The 27,795-nt window shown below is 35.5% G+C and overlaps 1 protein-coding gene across 3 annotated transcripts in view; it reads right to left on the bottom strand.

Moving 5' to 3' along the window:
- MON2 (MON2 homolog, regulator of endosome-to-Golgi trafficking) overlaps window positions 1-27,795 on the bottom strand; it is a 120,899-nt gene that overhangs the window by 60,288 nt on the left and 32,816 nt on the right. For all 3 annotated transcript variants that reach the window (XM_067697202.1, XM_067697204.1, XM_067697205.1), the window contains exons 8-14: window positions 25,139-25,333; window positions 14,286-14,410; window positions 13,764-13,900; window positions 12,821-12,974; window positions 3,687-3,922; window positions 1,421-1,502; window positions 98-282 (exon numbers count right to left, since the gene is read on the bottom strand). In XM_067697202.1, coding sequence (XP_067553303.1) covers window positions 98-282; window positions 1,421-1,502; window positions 3,687-3,922; window positions 12,821-12,974; window positions 13,764-13,900; window positions 14,286-14,410; window positions 25,139-25,333 — 1,114 coding nt within the window. The remainder of the gene's footprint in view (window positions 1-97; window positions 283-1,420; window positions 1,503-3,686; window positions 3,923-12,820; window positions 12,975-13,763; window positions 13,901-14,285; window positions 14,411-25,138; window positions 25,334-27,795) is intronic.

The following is a 27,795-nucleotide window of genomic DNA, read 5'->3' as shown; positions in this document are numbered from 1 at the left end:
GAAAAGCAGAGGCTTGGACTCAGAATTTCTATAATCTCTTCCCTATGCCATGTCACCCCGATAGATGAAGAGAACTCAGAGGAAGCTGAAATCTTACATTTGTTGGAAAGTGTGGCTGCAGTGGTGGTATTCAATACAGTAAGAGCATAATGGGGAGGCAGGGAACCTTTGCATATTGCAGTTATAAAGGCATCTCTTGAAGTTACAAGGCCCAGTCTTCCACAAAGAGCAGCCATAGTCAGTTCAGCTTTTAAAATATTCTCAGTGGCAGCTTCATCTGTGCTGAAAAGAAAAAGTATTTTATTTAGTATGATTAATTTCTTTTAAATTATGCTGCCAAACATGATGTGGAATTAGGCAGTCAGTAAAGTTTTAAGAAAATCTATTTAAAACATTGTCAAAATCAGTCTACTTAAGAAGAACTTTTAACTAATAAACATCTGAAAATTTGAACTGGTTAAAAGCAATTTATGACACATATATTCATTAATGAAGAAAATGGTCAAGAACTCAAAGATATAACTTAAAAATATCAAGCATTTTAAAATCAGTAAATTCTATAATTCTAAAGAAAAACATAAAAAATTGAATAATATAATCATCATCATTGTAAAAGTAGTAGTAAAGCTTAAAATGAAAAAGGCATTCTGTGGATAAAGAAGATGTGGCATATATATACAATGGAATATTACTCAGCCATAAAAAGAAACAAAATTGAGTTATTTGTAGCAAGGTGGATGGACCTAGAGTCTGTCATACAGAGTGAAGTAAGTCAAAAAGAGAAAAACAAATACCGTATGCTAACACATATATATGGAATCTAAAAAAAAAAGAAAAAAGATTCTGATGAACCTAGGGGCAGGGCAGGAATAAAGACACAGATGTAGAGAATGGACTTGAGGACATGGGGAGGGGGAAGGGTAAGCTGGGACTAAGTGAGAGAGTGGCACTGACATATATATACTACCAAATGTAAAATAGATAGCTAGTGGGAAGCAGCCACATAGCATAGCACAGCGAGATCAACTCGGTGCTTTGAGTCCACCTAGAGGGGTGGGATAGGGAGGGGGGAAGGGAGATGCAAGAGGGAGGAGATATGGGGATATATGTATATTGATTCACTTTGTTATACAGCAGATACTAACACACCATTGTAAAGCAATTATACTCCAATAAAGATGTTAAAAAAAAAAGAAAAGAAAAGAAAAAGGCATTCTATTATTTTAGGATTGTATTTTCCATTATAACATGTGACAATAGGATGGGGGAAGAGGATGGCAGAAAAATAATAACATTCCACGAACATAAAAACTAGTATTAGGAAATAATTCTCAGGATAAATTTAAGGAAACCATTTTAATGGTTTGTTGTTTTCTTTATAACTGCCACATGCAATATAAAACTTACAAAGACTTAATACCTGGCATCAAGAAGGAGTGAGAGTGCAGCAAGCAGACCACACCAGCAGGCATTCACCATTTCTTCCCAAACAGCTCTACTAACTTAAAGGAAAAACAAACAATATTTAATGATAATTATAGATGTCACAGCACTTGACAATGTCAAACTCTATAATCCCCCTTATCACTTGGTAATATAGCAAATATTCCAAAAACAACTCAATTATTAAATAATAAAGCTGTAACATTTAATATATATCTGAATAAATGAAAAATTTTAAACCATACCATAGTTTCAGAATTCAAGAAGTCTTTTTTTTTTTTGGTTGTGCTGTGTGGCTTGTGGGATCTTAGTTCCCCAACCAGGGATGGAACCTGGTCCCTCAGCAGTGAGAGCGCAAAAGTCCTAAACACTGGACTGCCAGGGAATTCCCAAGAAGTTTTAAAACTGAGTTGTTTTAACATATCAATGATAAGATCTTTCTTACAAAAGTGATCTTCAAAATATATATATATATTTATATATATAATATCAGTTCCTATTCCCTTCCATTTCATTGGGCCAAACTTTCGGCCTGTATGACCAGCTGGCAGTGAGACACTGTGATAAGAAGGCTCAGCCACGACACTGGTTACATACACTGTATATCGTGCAAGTAAGTAAATAAACAGAGTAAAACAGGATCAAGTTTCTCACTGTTGGAGAAGGAAATTTCAAATATGGAAAGTTAAAAGTAAACCCTGTGGTATTAAACTGGAATTGAAAAAATTGGTGTGACCTCATGGTATTTAATATAGAGAGATATATGTTTTTATTTTTATTTATTTATTTTTTGAAGATCTTCTTAAAAATTTATTTATTTATTTATGGCTGTGTGGGGTCTTCATTGCCGCGCACAGGCTTTCTCTAGTTGCGGCGATTGGGGGCTACACTTTGTTGCAGTACGTAGGCTTCTCATTGTGGTGGCTTCTCCTGTTGCAGAGCACGGGCTCTAGGCGCTCAGGCTTCAATAGTTGTGGCTTGCAGGCTCTAGAGCGCAGGCTTAGTAGTTGTGGCGCATGGGCTTAACTGCTCCGCAGTATGTGGAATTTTCCCAGACCAGGGTTCGAATGTGTCCCCTGCATTGGCAGGTAGATTCTTAACCACTGCACCACGAGGGAAGTCCCAAGATACATATTTTTAAAATGTAGACAGATGTGTGCTCATGTAAGTGTGTATTTCTATTCACGTACCAAGAAGCATACCTAATGGCCATGTGTTAGTTTCTAAATACTATTCTCCACTAAAAGGAACTAGGGCTCCTTGGAAAAATAACTGACTCCTAGGTTAGGCAAGAAAAATCCAAGATGACCTTAGAACATTTTGCTGTATCAGACAGTAAGGTAGTGCTCAGAAAATGACAAAAGGACATGGGATGATAAAAGGACACAGGGGCTAGCTTGAAAGGGGTCCCAAATGGCCATGTCAGGGAAAATGAGCATTAAACCAAATAATGATAATCAAAGATTGTAACTCTTTGAATAAAATAGGAATCCGAGAGTCTACACTAATACAAATAAATAAATGAAACAAAATAAATGAGGAAGAAGGGAAAGCTCTCTTTTACAGATGTCTCAAAGTATTTCTCCAGAAAAAGTTAATAATTAACTTTATACTGAAGAAACAAGGCACACATCATACTAACCAAATGATAAAAGTTAACATCACCAGTGTATAGCATAGCAACATTTCTGTGGTAGCTCTGCCAAAAATGAATATATTGAATCTAATTATGAGGAAACAAAAACAAACCCAAGTAGACTGGGCTGTTCTCTTCAAAAATGGCAAGGTCATATAAAACATGGAAAAATTAAGGAACTGTTCCATACTGAAGGAGGGTATAGAGACATGCAACTGAATTCAACATGTAATCCTAGACCATAAAGGACATCACTGAGGCAAATGGCAAAATTTGAAGGACATTTGGGATTCGATGACATATTGAATTGATGCTAAATTTCTGATGGTGACTATATTGTGGTTAAGTAGAAACCTGTCCTTATTTTTCGAAAATACACTTTAAAGTACTCAGGGGTAATGGGCATCATGTCTGCAACTTATTCTCAAATAGTTCAAAAAAGAAGTATAGTGACATGTATATAGAGAGAATGATAATGCAAATATTGTAGTTAACAATTGGAATATCATGGTGAAGGATATATGGAAACTATTATTTTTGCAATTTCCCTGTAAATTTAAAATTATTTCAAAATAAAAATTAAAAATACAGAATCGTAATAATATACCTATTGCTTTATCCATTTGGTCTGATGTTGACTGTAATTCTTGCTGTTCTGATGACTGTGCTGGTGAAGAAACTGCTTCAGTGGTAGTTGTCTGACATTCTGTTTCAACCTCTCCTAACTCTCCTTCAATCATACTAGTGATTCCACGTACAAGGTCTAGCAAACAATGGAATGCCACGGACATAGCATAACCTTCTGGTATAGTCGGGGGCTCAACTTTGTCCAACATCTCTAGGCTGAAATTATGAAAAAATCAGATGCTAATGAGAAGCCACAATGATGAAAATACATATAACTATTTCCATAATCTGTAGACTACAGAAATTAAGATTAACAGAATAGCAAAAGTAAATGGTCACTACTGGGTTTCCTTTGGAGGACAGATCCCTTCATGGTATTCTAAGAAACTGATTAGAAAAATTAAGGCCTGACCAGTATGATAACTGATTATTTTAATAATTCACTTTTTGCCTCTCCCCCAAGTTGTGCCAGTATTTTCATTAATTGTTGACATTAGAAAAAATACTTACATACAAAATAGAAAAAGACAGATTACAAGCCATCTCAAACTCTGACTTAGCTGCTTTTAAAATAAGCTGCTATATAAAATCGGTAAACAACAAGGACCTACTATATAGCACAGGGGACTATACTCAATATCCTGTAATAACCTGTAATGGAAAAGAATCTGAAAAAGAGTATCTACAAATATTTATGTATAACTGAAATCACTTTGCTGTACACTTGAAACTAACACAATATTGTAAATTAACTGTAATTTTAAAAAGGTAATAAATAAGTAAAATAAGATCTTATAAGATCAAATCAATCCTATAAAGAGGAAAAGAAGCTTTCATACTAGGGAAAATTATTACTGTGAGATATCCAGCTCATCTGTCATCCTATCATCTCAGATACAATCGGCCAACAGGGTAAGGTAATACTTAAAGCATCAGTGTGTCACGTTCAAATTTTAGAGCAAGTTATACTCCATAATTAGGACAGAGCTTTCAGACGGAAAGACAACAAATCTTTTGTTTCAAATCATGACAAACAGGTTTTAAATTCCTTAAAATGGAAATCTGTCAAGATAATTCAATGGAGAAAGAATAATTCAATGGGGAAAGGACTAACGGATATTCACATGTAAAAGAGTGATACTGGAGCCTTACCTCATACCATATACAAAAATGAACTCAAAATGAATCAATGACCTAAATGTAAGATGTAAAACTAAAAACTCTTAGAAGAAAACATGGGCAAAAATCTTTATGACCTCAAATTATGAAATGGTTAGGTATGATATCAAAATGCATAAGTGACCAAAGGAAAAACAGATAAACTGAATTCATCAAAAGTAAAAATGATCGTGCTTCGAAGGACACTATCAAGAAAATGAAAAGACAATCCACAGAATGCAAGAAAATTTTTGGAAATCATATATCTGATAAGGGACTAGATGTTGAATATGTAAGAACTTTCACAACTCAATAATAATAAAAAGAAAACCCAACTAAAAAGGAGCAAAGGATTTCAATAGATATTTCTCCCAAGATGATATATAAATGGACAATAAGCACATGAATGAGATGCTCAATGTCAATTTGAAACACAGTAAGATACCACTTACCCACTAGGACGGCTATAATCAAAAGACAGTAACAAGTATTGCTAAGGATGTGGTGAAACTGAAACCCTCACACATTGTTGGTGAAAATGTAAAATGGTGTGGTTGCTTGGGAAAACAGCTTGGCAGTTCAACAGAAAGTAAAACATAGAGTAACTACATGGCCCAGCAATTCCACCCCTACGTATACATCCAGTAGAAATGAAAATATCTATGCAAAAACTTGCAGGCAAATGCTCATAGCAGCATTATTCATAGCCAAAAAATGGAAACAACCCAAATGCCCATCAACTGACAATGAAATAAACAAAATGTGGTACTACCATAAGGTGGAATATTATTCAGCCACAAACAGAAAGTACTGGTACAACCTGCAACATAGATGAACCTTCAAAACATTATGCTGAATAAAAGAAGCCTGACACACAAGAATATTTATTGTATGATTCCATTCATATGAAATATCCAGAATAAGCAAATCAACAGAGAAAGTAGATTAGTAGTTGCTAAGGGGTAGGGAAAGGGAGATTGCAGGATGACTGCTTATGGATATGGCTTTTTTTTCCTCTGGGGTGACGAAAAAGTTCTGAAATTAGATGCTGCTTATGGTTGCCTAACGTCTGAATATAATAAAACCATGAACTGTACAATTGTAAAAGGGCAAATTTAATCCTATGTTACTTCTATCTCAAAAACAAAATTGAAATCACTAAAGATCGTAATAAGAAAAGCTAATAAAAGTAATTTCCAAACTCAAATTCTAAAAGTCTCCTAATCATAATCAGTATAAGGTAGGAAATTTATAAAGATGTAAAACTCACAATAAACAATAAAAACACTTATGTATACCTATCATTTATTGAGCAATTTACTCTCAGCCTGGGATACTAAGGGTTTTTTTTTTTAATGTACCTCATTTAACTCCTCACAAAAACCCTAAGAGATACAGATGATGAAACTGTGAACTAGGGTGACAGTTATCAGTCAGCAGTTTTTAACCCAAGTCCGACTCTAAAGCCTATCAGTTTAACCCATATGGGCCAACTCTCAGTATTTTTAAAATTTAGGTAACCAATACTAACATATTTATATTATTGATCAAGATATTTAAGCTCAAATGGGGAAGTGAAGTTTATGGGTTTAATCTTTGCCAGGCCAATTAGCCTTAAAGAGCCACATACTAAACCAATCAGTGCCAAGCATCTTGTTAGACAAATCTCTGTTCTCAAAGAATATATCATCTATTGGGAAAATGCATCTAAAACAGATAAAATACTCCTAAACATCACAAACTCTAATTCCCAAATTCTGTGGTACAGACTTTAAGCACCAGAATAGTTAAGAGAAAAAGGTAATTTATACCACAAACCTAAACAAACCCACACTTTAACTGTTTCAGTGCTGCTTTATTGTAATTACTACACAAACTCCACTTTTAGATTAAAGGTAACCCATTTATTTAAATATTTTAAAATTAAGGTCAAGTTGAAAAAACTGTCACAAGTCCAACTTTGAAGGGAGCCATAGTATAATAAATCTGAAAGAATATACTGTCATTAATTATGTCAAAACTACTTGTCTATATGTCACTTAAGTTTTCAAATTATTACACACTTAAGAAGTCAAAAAAGAACTGTATACACAATTAAGATTTATATGTATGTCTTCAAAGAAAACAGTGAAAATCATTTTATACTAAAACTCACAATGAATAAAAGATACCAATTCAACAGGTAGGTCCCAATGTGAAAACATACTAACCCATTTACAAAAGAAACCCAAAAAAAAAAAAAAAAAAAAAGAAACCCAATATTTTCTGTCTATTTATGATTTCAGAAGTGAGTATCGATACATATCGATAACTACCTTAAATGTAAATGGATTAAATGCTCCAACCAAAAGACACAGACTGGCTGAATGGATACAAAAATAAGACCCATATATATGCTCTCTACAAGAGACCCACTTCAGACCTAGAGACACATACAGACTGAAAGTGAGGGGATGGAAAAAGATATTCCATGCAAATGGAAATCAAAAGAAAGCTGGAGTAGCAATTCTCATATCAGACAAAATAGACTTTAAAATAAAGACTATTATAAGAGACAAAAAATGACACTACATAATGACCAAGGGATCAATCCAAGAAGAAGATACAAAAATTATAAATATTTATGCACCCAACATAGGAGCACCTCAATACATAAGACAGATGCTAACAGCCATAAAAGAGGATATCAACAGAAACACAATTATAGTGGGGGACTTTAACACCCCACTTTCACCAATGGACAGATCATCCAAAATGAAAATAAATAAGTAAACACAAGCGTTAAATGACACACTAAACAAGATGGACCTGACTGATATTTATAGGACATTCGATCCAAAAACAACAGAATACACATTCTTCTCAAGTGCTCATGGAACATTCTACAGGATAGATCATATCCTGGGTCACAAATCAAGCCTTGGTAAATTTAAGAAAACTGAAATCATATCAAGTATCTTTTCTGACCACAACGCTATGAGACTAGATATCAGTTACAGGAAAAAACCTGTAAAAAAAGCAAACATATGGAGGCTAAACAATACACTACTAAATAATCAAGAGATCACTGAAGAAATCAAAGAGGATATCAAAAAATATCTAGAAACAAATGACAATGAAAACACAATGATCCAAAACCTATGGGATGAAGTAAAAGCAGTTCTAAGCGGGAAGTTTATAGAAATACAATCCTACCTCAAGAAACAAGAAACATCTCAAATAAACAACCAAACCTTACACCTAAAGCAATCAGAGAAAGAAGAACAAAAGAACCCCCAAAGTTAGCAGAAGGAAAGAAATCATAAAGATCAGATCAGAAATAAATGAAAAAGAAATGAAGGAAACAATAGCAAAGATCAATAAAACTAAAAGCTGGTTCATTGAGAAGATAAACACAATTGATAAACCATTAGTCAGACTCATCAAGAAAAAAAGGGAGAAGACCCAAATCAATAGAATTAGAAATGAAAAAGGAGAAGTAACAACTGACATTGCAGAAATACAAAGGATCATGAGAGATTACTACAAGAAACTATATGCCAATAAAATGGACAGCCTGGAAGAAATGGACACATTCTTAGAAAAGCACAACCTTCTGAGACTGAACCAGGAAGAAATAGGAAATATAAACAGACCAGTCACAAGCACTGAAATTGAGACTGTGATTTAAAATCTTCCAACAAACAAGAGTCCAGGACCAGATGGCTTCACAGGTGAATTCTATCAAACATTTAGAGAAAAGCTAACACCTATCCTTCTCAAATACTTCTAAAATATAGCAGAGGGAAGAACACTCCCAAACTCATTCTACAAGGCCACCATCACCCTGATACCAAAACCAGACAGAGATGTCACAAAGAAAGAAAACTACAGGCCAATATCACTGATGAACATAGATGCAAAAATCCTCAACAAAATACTAGCAAGCAGAATTCAACAGCACATTAAAAGGATCATACACCATGATCAAGTGGGGTTTACCCCAGGAATGCAAGGATTCTTCAGTATACGCAAATCAATCAATGTGATACACCATGTTAACAAATTGAAGGAGAAAAACCATATGATCATCTCAATAGATGCAGAGAAAGCGTTCGACAAAATTCAACACCCATTTATGATAAAAACTCTCCAGAAAATAGGCATAAAGGGAACTTTCCTCAACAGAATAAAGGCCATATATGACAAGCCCACAGCCAACATCGCCCTCAATGGTGAAAAACTGAAACCATTTCCACTAAGATCAGGAACAAGACAAGGCTGCCCACTCTCACCACTATGATTCAACATTGTTTTGGAAGTTTGAGCCACAGCCATCAGAGAAGAAAAAGAAATAAAAGGAATCCAAATCAGAAAGAAGTAAAACTGCCACTGTTTGCAGATGACATGATACTATACATAGAGAATCCTAAAGATGCTACCATAAAACTACTAGAGCTAATCAATGAATTTGGTAAAGTAGCAGGATACAAAATTAATGCACAGAAATCTCTTGCACTCCTATACACTAATGATGAAAAATGTGAAAGTGAAATTAAGGAAACACTCCCATTTACCACTGCAACAAAACGAATAAAATACGTAGGAATAAACCTACCTAAGGAGATAAAAGTCCTGTATGCAGAAAACTATAAGACACTGATGAAAGAAATTAAAGACGATACAAACAGATGGAGAGACATGCCATATTCTTGGATTGGAAGAATCAACATTGTGAAAATGACTATACTACCCAAAGCAATTTACAAATTCAATGCAATCCCTATCAAACTACCAATGGCATTTTTCACAGAACTAGAACAAAAAATTTCACAATTTGTATGGAAACACAAAAGACCCCAAATAGCCAAAGCAATCTTGAGAAAGAAAAACAGAGCTGGAGGAATCAGGCTCCCTGACTTCAGACTATACTACAAAGCTACAGTAATCAAGACAGTATGGTACAAAAACAGAAATATAGATCAATGGAACAGGACAGAAAGCCCAGAGATAAACCCATGCACATATGGTCACCTTATTTTTGATAAAGGAGGCAAGAATATACAATGGGGAAAAGGCAGCCTCTTCAATAAGTGGTGCTGGGAAAACTGGACAACTACATGTAAAAGAATGAAATTAGAACACTGCCTAACACCATATACAGAAATAAACTCTAAATGGATTAAAGACCTAAAGGTAAGGCCAGACACTATCAAACTCTTAGAGGAAAACATAGGCAGAACACTGTATGACATAAATCACAGCAAGATCCTTTTTGACCCACCTCCTAGAGAAATGGAAATAAAAACAAAAATAAACAAATGGGACCTAATGAAACTTAAAAGCTTTTGCACAGCTAAGGAAAACATAAACAAGACGAAAAGACAACCCTCAGAATGGGAGAAAATATTTGCAAATGAAGCAACTGACAAAGGATGAATCTCATGCAGCTCAATATCAAAAACACAAACTACCCAATCCAAAAATGGGCAGAAGATCTAAACAGACATCTCTCCAAAGAAGACATACAGATTGCCAACAAACACATGAAAGGATGCTCAACATCACTAATCATTAGAGAAACGCAAATCAAAACTACAATGAGGTAGCAGCTCACACCAGTCAGAATGGCCATCATCAAAAAATCTACAAACAATAAAGGCTGGAGAGGGTGTGCAGAAAAGGGAACCCTCTTGCACTGTCGGTGGGAATGTAAATTGATACACTATGGAAAACAGTATGGAGGTTCCTTAGGAAACTAAAAATAGAACTACCATACGACCCAGCAATCCCACTACTGGGCATATACCCTGAGAAAACCATAATTAGAGTCATGCACCACAATGTTCATTGCAGCACTATTTACAATAGCTAGGACATGGAAGCAACCTAAATGTCCATCAACAGATGAATGGATAAAGAAGATGTGGCACATATATACAATGGAATATTACTCAGCCATAAAAAGAAATGAAATTGAGTGATTTGTAGTGAGGTGGATGGACCTAGAGTCTGTCATACAGAGTGAAGTAAGTCAGAAAGAGAAAAACAAATACCATATGCTAACACATATACATGGAATCTAAAAAAAAAAAAGTTCTGAAGAACGTAGGGGCAGGACAGGAATAAAGATGCAGACGTAGAGAATGGACTTGAGGACACGGGATGGGGGAAGGGTAAGCTGGGACAAAGTGAGAGTGTGGTATGGAGTTATATATACTACCAATGTAAAATAGATAGCTAGTGGGAAGCAGCCACATAGCACAGGGAGATCAACTTGGTGCTTTGTGACCACCTAAAGGGGTGGGATAGGGAGGGTAGGAGGGAGACCCGAGAGGGAAGAGATATGGGGATATAGGTATACATATAGCTGATTCACCTTGTTATACAGCAGAAATTAACACAACATTGTAAAGCAATTATACTTCAATAAATATGTTAAAAAAATAATAATTATGTCTTTGCTCACTCTTATTTCCTCAGATATATCCTTTCTGTTCCTATCTTCACTGTGATCACTCTCTACACCCTTATAACTTGCTTTTTCTTCAAACAGTTAACCATTACCCAACGTGATACTACATGTTTATTTGCATCTTTATTGACTATCTCACTCACTAAAATGTAAGGTCCACAAGAGCAGCAATTTTGTTTTGTGTTGGGATTGTTTCAATTTAAAAAATGAGGTGGGGTAATGAATGAGATAATTATTAATGTCTCCTTCAGTGCTAGAAATCTGATTCTTTTATAACTTGATACTGTAGTATACTCAATCATTAGCCTTTGTAGCAAGGCAAAGCCTATATGAGACAGTAACTTCAATCTTTTAAGTGACTAAGAATAACAATATTTCGGTCCTCCATGACTCTTTACTTTTATAATTTTAGGCAAAATAAAAAGCTGCACAGCAAAATATCATTGTGATGATACAATGCAGGCTGACATATCATACAAATTCATGATTTAAACTAGTCAGATTCTGCTTCACAGTTTAAGTCTTGATTTACTGTCACTGGAACAGTGTTTTAATTATGCATATCAATTACTCAAAATATATTAGTTAACTGCCTCACAACTGTGGCAATGTTAAACACATGTAGTATTGGTTGCTTCATCTCTGTAAGCACTACAGTTCACTAAGACTTACTTAAGAAAAATCAACAATACACTGTTGAATATGTAGTTGTTAAACTGAAATGTCTAATGACAAATTTTTGTTTTGTTTGTTTGTTTGTTTGTTTGCAGTACGCAGGCCTCTCACTGCCGTGGCCTCTCCCGTTGCAGAGCACAGGCTCCGGACCGCAGGCTCAGCGGCCATGGCTCACGGGCCCAGCCGCTCCACGGCATGTGGGATCTTCCCGGACTGGGGCACGAACCCGTGTCCCCTGCATCGGCAGGTGGACTCTCAACCACTGCGCCATCAGGGAAGCCCCATAATGACAAATTTTTAAATAACACATGTGGAATCCATTAAACACTTTAATTAATTAAACTAAAAGTTCCATGTGGTAAACCCTAAAAATGTGATCAGCCAAACATTTAACTATCCACATACAGAATCCTGAAAGGTAGATATGTCACTACTCCCATTTTATAGTTGAGTACATTGAGATTTTTAAATAGGTAAACTAATTTGCTGAAGATAACTCAGTATCAGAAGACCTAAGTCCACAAGGCCTGAAATCAAGCCACATACTTAAATCAAAAAGCCATACAGAACAAGTGGATAGGTCCTTAGGTAAAGAAATCACATTCTGTTTTGTTATGCTGTTAATAGTCCTCAAGTAGTACAAAAGAAAACAAACAAAATCCAGTCCTAGATAAAATTCTCAAAATATAACAAAAGAAAATTAGTTCTTAAATATGTTAGAAATAGTAGGTCTAAAATTTTAAATATAATGCAGAGAGAAACATTTTACTATAAAATATAAACCCCAACAGTAACATTCCTTACAAAATAATGCTACTACTACTTACTAGGTTGCTTTAGCACTGCCTTGTACTGTTACAGTCAGAATAGGTATCCAAGTTCCCCTATATTCAAATGCTGGTAGCAAAGTAACACCTCCACCAATCCCCAACATTCCTGAGTTAGCTGGTGCCGAGACAGGGCCACCTGAATTATTGCTTCCTGTTAGATAAGGGAAAGCAAGCAAAGACACCAATTTACTACTTAATTACAAATCCATAATATTCAAACACTTGGTCAATTTTTTAAAATTATGCTATAGGAATGGATACTGCACAAATAAATGAAATTTACCAATCCTATTTTGGCTACTAGAGAGTCTCCCTGTTTCCCCAAAACACCATTTCCTTCTTTATATAAAAGGTACTAATGAGTAAAAATACTGACAAACTATGTAACATACCTTTTGTTAAATCACTTTTTATCAGAGGTGGGATTAAAGGACAAAAGAGACCACTAATCAGAAAGTTAAAAATGGAAGAGAAAGAAGTTAAAGGGAACAAGAAGCTATACACTGATTTCCAAATTTAAATCACGTTCACCTGTTTTGTTAAAAGAATGACTAACAGACCTCCTTAGTTACTACCTTAGTAGTAACCACACTCTTTAAAGAGAGGCACCAAATAAAGATTCTTCTAAAATGAAAATTATCATCTAAACTTTTGTTCTTATGTGATGAGAGGAACTGAAAGTATATCAGAGAAGAATATATATTCTGGAAAGAAACATAGTTACCTCAGTGAAATCAAATTATTCTTTAAGTGTAAATCTTTATATTTATATATAAAACTTAAAATACTATAAAGAAATATAAGAAATTATAAAATAAATGTATATATTTAGGTAACCTCAATTTCTCTAGTCACAGGATTTCTGTAAATATCCTCTCAGAATATTGAATATTGTAAATTATGCCAGAATATAAAAACCAAAATATGACTAAGCCTTTACCAGCTTGGTTTGTCGTAGCAGGATTTCCAGTCGGAGGGACAAGAAACAAGGACTGGATAAAAGATCCCAGTGCATTCACAATATCACGAAAAACCTTGGTAGAATGCTGTTTCATATCATAGGACTGACAAAATGACCTGTAAAATAATTTTAAATGTTTTTGGAGAAAATATTTGATTAAAAATGTTTAATTTTTTTTAATAGCAAGTAATGTTGATAAATCAGTCTCAATGCTATACTTAAAACTTCTTCAGCACACCCGAGTGATTTTACTAACTCTGGACAAAGGTTCAGAATGAGGTCAGTGTTCTAAAAAAATTATCTTGGCCATATTAACTCAGTAAATTCAATTGATGGCAATCCCTAACCACACTTTTTGCCCACACATACACCCCTCCATATACATACAATACACAATTTTCTTTGTTTAGAAATTATTATTGAAATAAATATTTAAGCTCTTCCTGTTAGCATAAATATTAACCTATCCATTTAACAAAATACTGCTGAGTAAAGTTTTACCTCAGTAGCTGAGGCTGCACACAGAGTCTGTGTATTGATTCCACTGCAACAGCTCGTAGCCACTGTGGTTTATCTCCATCCAGAAATTTCACCAGAAGTGACAGAAATATTTCACATTCAGTTACCTAAAAAATACAACATTTTTAATAATATTTCTTTAAATCTAAGAGTTATAAATTATACTCTTATTCTTACTCCTACGGACAAACCAATAAAATCTTTTAATTTTAAATAAATTATGATCCTTAATGGGGAGTGGAGAAAAAGAAAAGAAGGGAAAAGTAGTTATATATGGAAAAGATAACAGTAAAAATAGTCAGTGTCTCTCTAAATATATCATCGAAAACTCACACTAATGATCTTCTAACATGGTTAATCTTTTATACCTATTCTTTAGAAAGCACTATGCACCATCATGCCATCCTCATTCCTGGAAGGCAGCATGTATCATGTACACTCATGTACCCTTCATTAATATCCCAACACTTTTTCCATATGTTCTTATGCTGCTTCAGAAACAAAGAGGCAATAAGCCAAAGAATGTCTGGCATATATTTTCTAGTAGGAAATCAAGAAGGAACCTGTAGCAGTTGACAGGTGTAAGATATATAAAGTACTGAGAACAAGGCTTGGTACATAGTTTTGCATTATTAACTATTAGTTATTACCTTTGGTATTAATATAAGCCATCTCCTTTGCAAGCTCTTTATAAATAAATAACATTTAAAGCATATTCTTGACATTATTCATTAAATGTCTGATAACTGAACGAATGAACAAAGGAAAAGTCACCAGTTTATTCAAAGGTTGTTTCTGTTACATACTTGTTGAGGACACAGCAGGACCTCTGGGAAGTAAGAATTAACCTGACATTGTGATCGCTAGGCCAAACTAAATCATACTTCCACACCAAGGACAGCAGGTTATTGGAGGTTTTAGCTGGGGGTGCTCCAAAATGAGTGAGCATAATGCGAGGCAAGGAATTATGAGAATAGAGGAGCCCTCAGGATTTTAGCCCGAAGTCTCAGCAGTTGGTATTTTCTAATGCCTTTTAGGTAGATGCTTAAAAATAGGACATAATTATAAGGATAAAGTAAGAGGGATAACTAAAAATAGTTTCATCCTGAGACTGCTATGACTGGGTAAGTCATAAGGCAGAGCTTTGTCACTGTCCTAAACTTGATATGGTTGAAAAGCACTAGATCAGAAATCACATGGCTCAGCTTCTTTATCCATCAACTTTGTAGATGACAACAAGCTAGGTAATCTTCTTATAAATAAAGGATAAAAGTACCTGCACCTTCCTGAGAACTCAAATGAGAAAAATATGAGTAAAAAAATCCCCTAGACATGACAAAGTGACATGCAAGTGCACAGTGCTTACTCTTTTTTATAAGTAAAATTACCCCTTTCAGTAAAGAACTGAAAAGGAGAGAATCATGCTAGTGACTCACTGGGCAACAGTTTTATCTACTGAAGAGTTTTAACATGAGTAGGTCCTTCAAAATGTGTACTATCTGCTTTAGAGTAAAAGTAGAATTTAAAATGGTGACAGAATTGAAGCTCACTGGTTAGGTTTTCAAGCCAGAAAATAAAGGCTCTCAGAAACATCAAGTACATCACAGCCAAAGGAATTATTAATGTTATAAAACTTGCCTTTAAGAGTTTCCTTTCATTTCCTCTCCTATGAAAAAGTGACTACAGTACAAATCAAACAATCACTCAATTTTATACTACAGCCACTAAAATCTTGTGATTTGGGTAAAAGAGAGAGCCTCTCTCCTGGGGTCTGGAGCTTTGCTCTTGCTTCTTCCCTCCTTGCCAAGTGTGAAACTCTGATCAGAGAACTAGTGTCTGAGGACAATGAATTGTCCTCAAGGGTATCTATCAATGGAAGGTGCCTATTGTGAATCTAAGTTAAGCCTTTCCTCCAAGAGGCTGCACTCATATGAAACAGGTATCTATGGTCCAAGTCCAACTCTTGTGGCACAAAAGTACTCCGTGAACACCATTATACTAGCGTGAAGGGTGATGAATGTTTCTGAATTCCTATAGTCCTTTGGTACCAAATAATAGTCAAGAGACAACTGATGTTTAAGATGAATCAAAGCCATCCTGGTGGAAATTTTCATCGAAATACCACATAGATGTCTGATATGGTATAATGTACATAAGATAACTGTTTGCTTAGGAGACAGTGAAGAAAGTCTTGTAGAATATTTAAATGCAGGAGTCTATTTCTCAGGAGCTGTTTAGTGCTAACAACCTTATAGCTAGTGGATTTGTCAGTGATAAGATTCTTTGTGAGAGAAATATATGTAAAGATGTGGAAAATTAAGTTGCACAAGTCAATTTAGCCCATTCATTCCTTTTTAAAAGCAGTAAGTCAAAGGCAGAAGAGAGATATGCTAGCCACTTACAACTAAGTTTAGTAAACTCCTTAAAGATATGTTCCTAAAAAAGACATCTGGGCATGGAGCCTAAGTGTATCAGAGAGCAGAAGAGCACCTAGCTCCGATGACAGGACGTGGAAAGAATATAGTGTACTACCTATATTATATCTGTACCTGAATGACTGGAGCATTCTAATTTCTTCTAATCACTCTCTATATATTAACAGAAGATTAGTTATCTTCTCCGCCCTGAGTTACTTGATAGAATAAGAGATAAGCTGGTGAATACTGGGGAAGAACACTGATTCTCCAGTGCAGTGGTTCCCAAAGTGTGGTCCCTCAGACCATTTCAGTACATCTGTAACATCACACTATTTTCGTAATAAGACTAAGATATTACTTGCCATTTTTAAAGTATTGACATTTGTACTGATGATTCAAAACAATGGTGGGTAAAACAGCTGGTGCTTTAGCAAGAATCAAGGCAGTAGCACCGAACTGTACTAGTGTCATTGTATTCTTCACCATCACACACAATTAAGAAAAGTAAAAGGGTCTATTTCACCTAAGGACCACAATCACAATGAACAAAAATAAAATAACAAATAAAATACAATTATTGATTTTATTAAAGCTGACCCATATGTGCATGTCTTTGTAATTTTCTGTGTGACAAAACAGGAAGTACACATGAAGTACTTTTGCTGTGTATCAAAGTACAATGGTTGTCTGAAGGAAAGGCACAGCTGGGAACTGAACTAATCACTTTTTTTCTCCTATGAGAACCATTTTAACTAAAAGAGTATATGGCAAACTATGACTATTTAGACTTGTGTATATTGCAGATATTTTCTCAAAAATTAACCAAGTAAGCCTGTCACTTTTGGGGAAACAATGGACAGTATTTATTGTCAATGATAAGATTCAAGCTTTCAAACAAAAATTAGAATTTTGGAAAACTTATATCTGCTGTTGTGACCTTGACAGCTTTTTAAAAACAAAAGACTCTTCTGATAAATGGTTGCTGATATTAACATGTGTGATTTTTGGTACTGTATAAAGTATTAACATTTGGAACATTTTCTCAACCATAATAAATGATGCATGGGTAAAGGATACAATTGAAGCATCAGATGAATCAATGAATTTTAACGTAACAGAGTATAAAAATGTCATTACCATGGTTTCATATTCTACACCTTTAAGAAAGAGTCACTGGTTCAGTTTGGTATGAGATCGAAGAAGAATATATACTATTACCTGAAAATGCCATTAAAATAATTCTGCCTTTTCTAACTATATATCATTGTGAGGACAGATTTTCTTCATATGCTTTGACTGAAACAACGTATCACAAAATAATGAAAATAGAAGAAGGTATGAGAATCCAGCTATCTTCTATTAAGCCAGACATTAAAGAAATTTGCAAAAAATATAAAACAATGTGTTTTTTTCTTTGGAAAATATAGGTATCTTTCATGAAAATAAATTTTTCTGTTAACATGTAATGGATTTTAGAATCATCTCAGATTAATTTTTAATACAGTAAATAATATTAGAAATAATCCACATAAATGAAAGCTCCTCAATATTTTTAAAGTGTATAAAGGGGTCCTACAACCGAAAAGTGTAAGAAGTACTACTCTAGTATGTCCTTTAAGATGTATCATTTCCAGGTTTAAATATAGAAAACACAAGAGAAATAAGAGAGATGCATTCCACACCAATCACGTACCTCACCCCACAACAACCACACTTCTAACTTTTGCCCTTGGAGAAACTAGAATGTTTGAACTGTTCCATCCTAATGAGTCAAGTCTCCATGTAACAAATTATAACACTAGGAATTAATGTCATATCTGAAGAATTCATCTTTGCAGCACAGTCCTAGAGCTGCCTTGTTATGAAGGGAAGTTTCACCAGTTGGTCATCACGCCCAATTGATAAGTGAAGAATAGAAGCAGGCTTTTCTCTTCCTTCAAACAGCAACATTCAATCTTTACTGTAGCTGGTTGTGCTTTTATCTCTCCCCATTCTGTCCCCCCAGATCGAGGAGACTAAGATCAAAATATAGAGAATGGTACAGGAGCAGTACAGGAAACGTGGCACTGGCAGCCTTGGAGAGAGGAAGAAATGAGAACTAAGAAAACAGTGAAGAATAAAATGCAGTGGGGTTAAGAGTGTGGGTTTTGGGGATGTAAAAGAATTACTTAACATCGCAGCTCTGCAGCTTATAAACTGTATGATCTCAGGCAAACTACATAAATATCCTGAACCTCATTTTTTCAGCTGTAAAATAGAAATATGAAGGCCTACTTTACAGGGTTGTAGTAAAGTCTAAATGAATGAATGAATGTAAAGTACTTGTTAGTATCCAGAATATATGTACTCAATATCAGCAATTTCATCTAAAACTGAAATTACTAAAGAATAAGATTTCTGTAGCTATGAAAAAGTCACTGGATGAACCACTAGATAACAGAAGTGGTGAACAGAAACCAAATGCCTTAGTCTGCTTGAGCTGCCATAACAAAATACCATAGACTGGGTGGCTTAGAAAACAGAAATTTATTTCTCACAGTTCTAGAGGCTGGAAGTCTGAGATCGGGGTGGCAGCATGGTTGGGTTCTGGTGAGGGCTCTTTTTCTGGCTTGCAGGCAGCTGCCTTACTACTGTGTTGTCACATGGCAGACAGAGAGAGAGAGCATGCTCTCCAGTATCTCTTTGTATAAGGTCACTAATTCTATCATGGGGGCCCTACCTTCATGACCTCGTCTAACCTAATTGTCTCCCAAAGATCTCATCTCCAAATACTGTCACAGTGGGGGGGGGGGGTTAGGGCTTCAACATATAAATTTTGAAGGGATACAATTCAGCACCAAGTATTATAAAAATAAAAGATAATTAACTTGGTAATTCTTGATTTGGGAACAGAAACAAAATGTGAATTCTGCATTTGCTGTGGTGAAGATGTAAGCATGCTGCATTATTGTGGAGAACAGAAAAAAGATGGGGTTCTCCATTTCTGATTAGTGGATATGAAAAGGAAAAGGAGAAATCTCTTTCTATAGCCTTATGTTAATTTAACTAGTTAAACATGTATTTTAGAGAGGCAAGAGAGAGAAGCCCTACCAAGACAACTCTGATAATACTTAGGGAATAAATAGTGGAGTGATATATATTTGGCCTAGTCACAGGTAATAAACTCTCTCAGTTTTTGTTCATCTGGGAAAGACTTCATTTCTCCTTCATTTTGAAGGAAAGTTTTGATTAGTATTCTTGATTGACAGTTTTTTCTTTCAGTACTTTGAATATATCACCCCATTCTCTTCTGGCTGGCAAGGTTTCTGCTGAGAAGTCTGCTGAAAATCTTATGAACACTCCCTTGCACATGAAGAATCACTCTTCTTTTTCTGCTTTAAAGATATTTTGTCTGTGACTTTTGACAGCTTGATTATAATGTGTCTTGGCTTGGGTCTCTTGAATTAATCCCAGTTGGAATTCTTTGAGCTTCATGAATTTGTATGTCCATTTCCTTCTTCAAATTTGGGGAGTTTCAGCCGTTACTTCTTCAAATAAGCTCTCTGCCCCCTTTCCTCCTCATCTAAGACTCCCATAATGCATTGTGAAATAATAAGAAATATATATGTTGGTCTCCACCCCTGATTTTAGGAGAGCTCCTAAAACCCTTGTAAATAGGGGTGGCTAGGAGCGTCCTTTGTTCTAAGAATTGACTTCTGACCCCAGTTCCTGACACATATCTCCTAAAACCCTTGTAACTTCCTGAATGATAGGAGCATCTGACACAGAGCTCCTAAATCCCTTGGAACTTTGTAGGTAACAGGAGTATCTTTTGTTCTAATGAGGCAACTCTCAATGGACTCTGGGATAGGGGTTAGTTACCAGAAAGAGCAAACCATGATTAGAAGCTTGGTACTTTCAGCCCCACCCTCCATTCTCTGGAGTGGGAAGAGGGGTGGAAATTGAGTTAATAATCAATCATGCCTATATGATGAAACCTCCCTAAAAATCGCCAAAATATGGAGTTTGGGGAACATCCAGGTTAGTGAACACATTTACATGACAGAAGGGTGGTATACCCCAGCTTCACAGGGACAGAAGCTCCTGCTCTCAGGACCCTTCCAGAATTCACCCTATGTATCTCTTTATCTGCCTGTTCATTGATATCCTTTAAAATATCCTTGCTAAGAAATTGGCAAAAGTAAGTAAAATGTTTTCCTGGGTTCTGTGAGTCACTTTATCAAGTTATTGAACCCCAAGAAGGGGTCGTGAGAACCTCCAATTTGTAGCCAAGTTAGACAGAAGTTGTTGGTAACCTGGGGATCCACTACTTGGGACTGGCATCTAAAACAGGGGACAGTCTCGTGGACTGATCCCTTAACCTATGGGGCCTGTGCTAACTCTGGCAGGTATCAGAATTTAATCAAAATGTAAGACACCTGGCTGTCAGAGAACTGGTCAGTGTGGGAAAAATATCCACGTTTGGTTACAGAGGTATTGTGAGTGTGAAAGTAAAATACAGTGTGTTTTTCCTAGACATGCATATACTGGTCTACTTGAGGTGTCCCACAGGGTCTCTTCATTCTTTTTTCTTTTTGCTCCTCTGACTTGATAATTTCAAATAACCTGTCTTCAACTTTGCTGATTCTTCCTTCTGCTTGATCCAGTCTGTGGTCTATTTCCTCTAGTGAATTTTTTCAATTCAGTTATTGTATTCTTCAGCTTCAGAATTTGTTTGGTTCTTTTTTATAGTTTCTCTTTGCTGATATTCTCATTTTGTTCATACACCATTTTCCTGACTAGTTGTCTGTGTTCTCTTTTAGCTCTCTGAGCATCTTTGTGATGGTTATTTTGAATTCTTTGTTGGGTAACTCACTTATCTCCATTTCTTTAGGGACAATTTCTGGAGGTTTATTTTGCTCCTTTGGTTAGGCCATGTTTTCCTGTTTATTTGTATGTCTTCTTATTTTCTGTTGAAATTTGGGCATTTGAAAAAACAGCTAACTCTTTTAGTCTTTATGGGCTGGCTTTGTACAGGGAAAGATCTTTACCAATCAGCCCAGCTAGAGATTTTGGGGTCCTCTCAAACCTTTTCTGTCAATGTGTCCTCTCTGGGCTTATGTGTGTAATTTCCCAGCTAAAGACGTTTGCCGATTTCTACTCAGGAGCTCCCCCTGGTGTCTGTATGTAGTACTGCAGTCTGTGGTGCTGTATCAAGTCAAGGTATTGGTGCTTCCCCTGGTGTCCGTCTGTGTTACTATAATCTCCCTGGTGCTGTGGCAAGCCACAGGGCTTGACTTTGATCTCAGCAGGCCCCCAGGCGCCCAAGTATGTTGCTGCCTTTCTTTTAAGTGTCCAAGAGTCAGCTGAGACAAAAATCAGTCCCTTGGGCAGTACCCCCAAAAGTCAGGACATTGGTTGCATATTTCACCCTTCTTTTCCACCTGAAGGAGAAGCCATAAGTTGGGAATTTCCCTTGATCATACCATGCTGTGCTGTGCCAGGAGTGGGATGAGGTACAGCGGGTAAGTGCAATGGGTTTTCCTACCCACTCTAATGAACCTTTTCTTAGCCTTGGACTTGCCTGGGGTGCTGTAATTTCTAAGCTGGTTTCTAAAGTTCTCACAAGGGCAATCTGTTCTGTATATTGTTAAGTTGGTGTCTCCATGAGGGGTAGAGTGCCTGGAGCTTCCTATTCTATCATCTTGTCACTCTGCTGTACATTTTTTTAAAAGTTTCTTTGTGGATAGAAACAGACTATAAATAAACACAATACAGAAAATATAACAACTGATAGGTAAAAACTTTCCATCTTTAGAGAAACTAATCTACCTTTCTTAAAAAAGAACTTTAAAAGACTCTTAAACCCTTGGCACCAAGCCCTGATAGTTTACAGTTCCCTAAATAGCAGCACATTCTTTTTTTTTTTTAATTTAACTTTGTTTTTCTTATATAGCAGGTTCTTATTAGTTATCTATTTTATACATATTAGCGTATATACGTCAAGCCCAATCTCCCAATTCATCCCACCACCATCACCCCCCTCCCCGCTTTCCCCCCTTGTTCTCCATACGTTTGTTCTCTATGTTTGTGTCACCATCTCTGCCTTGCAAACTGGTTCATCTGTACCATTTTTCTAGATTCGACATATGTGCATTAATATACGATATCTGTTTTTCTCTTTCTGACTTACTTCACTCTGTATGACAATCTCTAGGTCCATCCACACCTCTACGAATGACCCAATTTTGTTCCTTTTTATGGCTGAGTAATATTCCATTGCATACCTGTACCACATCTTCTTTATCCATTTGTCTGTGGATGGGCATTTAGGTTGCTTCCATCACCTGGCTACTGTAAATAGTGCTGCAATGAACACTGGGGTGCATGTGTCTTTTTGAATTATGGTTTTCTCTGGGTATATGCCCAGTAGTGGGATTGCTGGGTCATATGGTAATTCTATTTTTAGATTTTTTTAAGGAACCTCCATACTGTTCTCCATAGTGGCTGTATCAATTTACATTCCCACCAACAGTGCAAGAGGGTTCCCTTTTCTCCACACCCTCTCCAGCATTTGTTGTTTATAGATTTTCTGATGATGCACATTCTAACCGGTGTGAGGTAATACCTCATTGTAGTCTTGATTTGCATTTCTCTAATAATTAGTGGTGTTGAGCACCTTTTCTTGTGCCTCGCGGCCATGTGTATGTCTTCTTTGGAGAAATGTCTATTTAGGTCTTCTGCCCATTTTTGGATTGGGTTGTTTGTTTTTTTAATATTAAGCTGCATGAGCTGTTTATATATTTTGGAGATTAATCCTTTGTCTGTTGATTTGTTTGCAAATATTTACTCCCATTCTGAGGTTGTCTTTTTGTCTTCTTTATAGTTTCCTTTGCTGTGCAAAAGCTTTTAAGTTTCATTAGGTCCCATTTGTTTATTTTTGTTTTTATTTTCATTACTCTAGGAGGTAGGTCAAAAAAGATCTTGCTGTGATTTACGTCAAAGAGTGTTCTTCCTATGTTTTCCCCTAAGAGCTTTATAGTGTCTGGTCTTACATTTAGGTCTTTAATCCATTTGGAGTTTATTATTGTGTATGGTGTTAGGGAGTGCTGTAGTTTCATTTTTAGCAACACATTCTGAAATGACTTGATTTCCTACAGTATTGCCAAACAATGTATTAAATATATTATAGATATACCTCATGTGGCCAGAAATAATTATAACTACAGTGCTTATAAAGACTAGTTCTAAATGCATTTTACATAAATGGACTTGGAATAGGAAAAGAACATCTATGACAAGTATAATATAAATATGGAAAAAACCTTTTTTTAAAAATAGTCTCCACAGAATTTAGTATAAACTACCGATACGGTCTAATAGTTTGTTATGTTGTTGGTAATTGCTAACATGTAGCAGATTGACTTTTCATAGATGATCTATAACCAATTTTTTTTTTTTTTTTTTTTTTTTGCAGTACGCGGGCCTCTCACTGTTGTGGCCTCTCCCGTTGCGGAGGCTCAGCGGCCATGGCTCACAGACCTAGCTACTCCACGGCATATGGGATCTTCCCGGACCGGGGCATGAACCCACGTCCCCTGTGTCGGCAGGCAGACTCTCAACCACTGCACTACCAGGGAAGCCCTCTTTTTTTTTTTAATTCTTTTTTCTTGTGCTGAGAACTTTTTTTTTTAATTAATTAATTAATTAATTTATTTTTGGCTGTGTTGGGTCTTCGGTTCTGTGTGAGGGCTTTCTCTAGTTGCGGCAAGTGGGGGCCACTCTTCATCGCGGTGCACGGGCCTCTCACTATTACGGCCTCTCTTGTTGCGGAGCACAGGCTCCAGGCACGCAGGCTCAGTAGTTGTGGCTCACGGGCCTAGTTGCTCTGCAACATGTGGGATCTTCCCAGACCAGGGCTCGAACCCGTGTCCCCCGCATTGGCAGGCAGATTCTCAACCACTGCACCACCAGGGAAGCCCTAACCAATTACTTTTGTTAATTAAAATTAAGGTAAAATGCTGAATTTGACTTAACATAAAATTAAAAAGAAACATACCATCATATACCATTTTCTCTGAAAAATATTTAAGAGTCAATCATCACATTGAAAGAATTATGATCTGGAATATCACAACATACCCTGCATCCAAAAATTTATGCAAAATAGATATAATATTAGACTGAAAGTAAAAATTGATTTCTTATGCTAGAATTCACCAAATCTGATAATAGGCCATCACTCTTCTTTACATACATTAAAAATGCCACATAAACATAAGAAAGGGAAGAATGAACTTTTGAGTACCTAAGAGAATACCTATAGGTACTCGAAAAAAAAAGTTTGCTTAACTGAAGTGAAAAAGCTAAATACATCATCTTCTCAGAAGAGACTTCATGCGATTACACACACAAACACATATAAAAATTAGCACTTACCAAAAGACTGTAAAATTGCTTAATCAGAACAGATACTACTCTCAGCAAACGCATGCAGATAGGAAAATATGGTTTTTCAACTGGTGCTGGAGAAGATGAAGTGCTGGAACCTTGTCTGAACTTTATATTTGGAGAAAAGAGCTTTATCACAAGAGGACATACCCTTTCTTTGAGGAGGAAACTAAATTCCTGATGCTATTTGCAAAGATTAAAAAAAAAAAGAAAAAAAAGAAGAATTAACTTAGTTTGTACTTAATGCTTATAAAACAGTCTCACAGTTAATAATAATCTTTAATAATCAGTATGAATAATTTAGCTTTATTATAAGTTTATACAGTTTATTATTTTACCATTTTACACACAATTCTGAAATTAGTATTGTTCTTTGAGAATATAAGATCAAACAATATTTCAAGAAGTTTTAAAAAGAATCTAAGTTGAACATTTAATAATTTTGGAATTAAAACGATGTTTATTACTAGGAATTTTAATTTTAGTAGGACACTAGCAATTAAAAACATAAAGAACAAAAGAAAGAAAATACATTACACAAATTCAAACAGATAAAGCATTTAAATAGGCAGCTGACCAAAAATCTGATTAATAAAGTATAATAAATTATATAATTCAGATTTTATTTTGCAAAGATAATTCTATTCATGCATAGAAGATTTACTAATTAATATTTTGTTCTACTTAGATTGCTTGAACAGAACACAAAAAGCTGATAAAAACACAATGACAAACAAGCATGATTATTTTAAAGTCTGGGAATCTTGCAAAGAATTCTTAAATTTTACTTAGAATTATGGCATATTATGCAGAAAAGCTCCCTTAACCTATTAATGCCTTGACTATATTAGCCAAAAGTAGTCCCATTATACTGACAATACAAAGTCCAGTCTATATTTAATGTCTAATCTCAAATATATATTATTCTGTTGTTTTAAGCATCTCAATTTCATTGAAGCCGCAAATCTACCAATCTAATCCTTTAATCTTACCAAAAAAAGGAAAAATAAGGCATAGAGCAGTTTATCTGTTCAGAATCACAAAATTTGTAAAATGTATTTTTTAAAAAAAATCAGGTTCATTCAAGGAAAAAAAATCAGCTTCACTAGAGAAAAAAAAAGAAAGAAAACACAGATAAGTAAAAAATAAAAGCTTTGCTTCATCTCACCTCCCAGAGATAAGTTAGTGAGTCATCATTGTTGACTCCAAATATATATCCTTCTAGTCTTTTATATCCATTTTTTTAAACATCTTTATTGGAGTATAATTGCTTTTATATCCATTTTAATGTACTTTTAATTCTTCCCCCCAAAAAATGGGATCTTAAGAGTTAAGTGATTTGAAATTCTACTCTCAAATCTACAGTAGTTTCACTAACAAAATGAAAAGCATAGTTAAGTCCGTTTTCATACTTTATTAAATAACCTTAGGTATTGGTTAATTCATAAATATTACAGACAACTCTGAAAAGTTTTATCTATTCACTTTTCCCCCTCACTATTCAACTAGCTGCAACTGGGTTTCCTCCACAACCCCCATCAACCACTCCATCTCCACTGAAACTATTCTCATTATACTCATGATCTCTGTGGACAAACACTGCCCTTTCAGTCTTACCAAATTTCTTTGAAGCACCTGACATAACTGATTACTTGGTTCATCTTGAAGCTTTCTCTGCTTTTGTCTTTTATTATGCCACAGTCTCTCAGATACATTCCTACATTTCTGGCCCCCATGTTCTTAGTCTCTTTTGTATGCTCATCCTTTCATGCCCAACCATTTAACAATGAGGTTCCTCAGAGCTCCAGAATATCAGGTCCTCACTTCCATATGTTATCGCCATAGGTGATCTCATTCACTCCCATACCTTCAATTAGCAACTATATGCCAGTGAAGTTTAAATTTATAACTTTAGCCCAAAACCTTACTTCTGAGCTCGAGATGTATAAATTAAACTACCATTTTGTGTACACTCAGGTATCTCAAAATGAGTAAGTTCAAAACTGAATAAACTATCCTTTCTACCAAAAGTTCTGCCCATAGAGTATTCCACCTTAGTAGCAAGCAACACATTGCTCAAGCCAGAAAGCCAAAAGTCATCTTTGATTAATAAGTATAATTAGTCCTATAACTCACTGATTTTATTTTGAAGAAGGTAAAAGACTGCTTTTTTTACTCACATTTCAATGATTTATTCAGCATTTACTTGCTGACTGTTTAATATGTACCAAGCACTGTGCTAGGTAAAGGAATTCAAGGTTAAGTTCGATTTTGTCCCTGCCCTTATAAAGCTTATTTTCTAAAAGAGAAGACAGATCCTTTCTTAGAGCCACTGCTCTGGAATATTCTTTTCCTATACTACCTATTTCCCCCAACTAACTACTCTTTATCTTTCAGGTGAAAGCTTCATAGCCTTCATTCATCACCAACTCTCCACCAGGTTTGGTACCTATGTTACTCATTTCCATAGCACTTTTTATACTTTTCCCTCACAGCACTCATCATGGCTTATCATTCAGTTAATGTTTTTCTTCCAATTAGATTGGTAAGTGCCGCAAGGGCAGGAATTTTATCTGTCTTATTTAAATTCTGTATCCTTGACACTGAACACATGGACTAGCATATTGTAAGGGATTGGTAAATTT

This window comes from Pseudorca crassidens, chromosome 11 (genome assembly GCF_039906515.1).
Source record: "Pseudorca crassidens isolate mPseCra1 chromosome 11, mPseCra1.hap1, whole genome shotgun sequence".
NCBI classification, from domain to species: domain Eukaryota; kingdom Metazoa; phylum Chordata; class Mammalia; order Artiodactyla; family Delphinidae; genus Pseudorca; species Pseudorca crassidens.
This window is presented reverse-complemented; position numbering and strand designations above follow the sequence as displayed.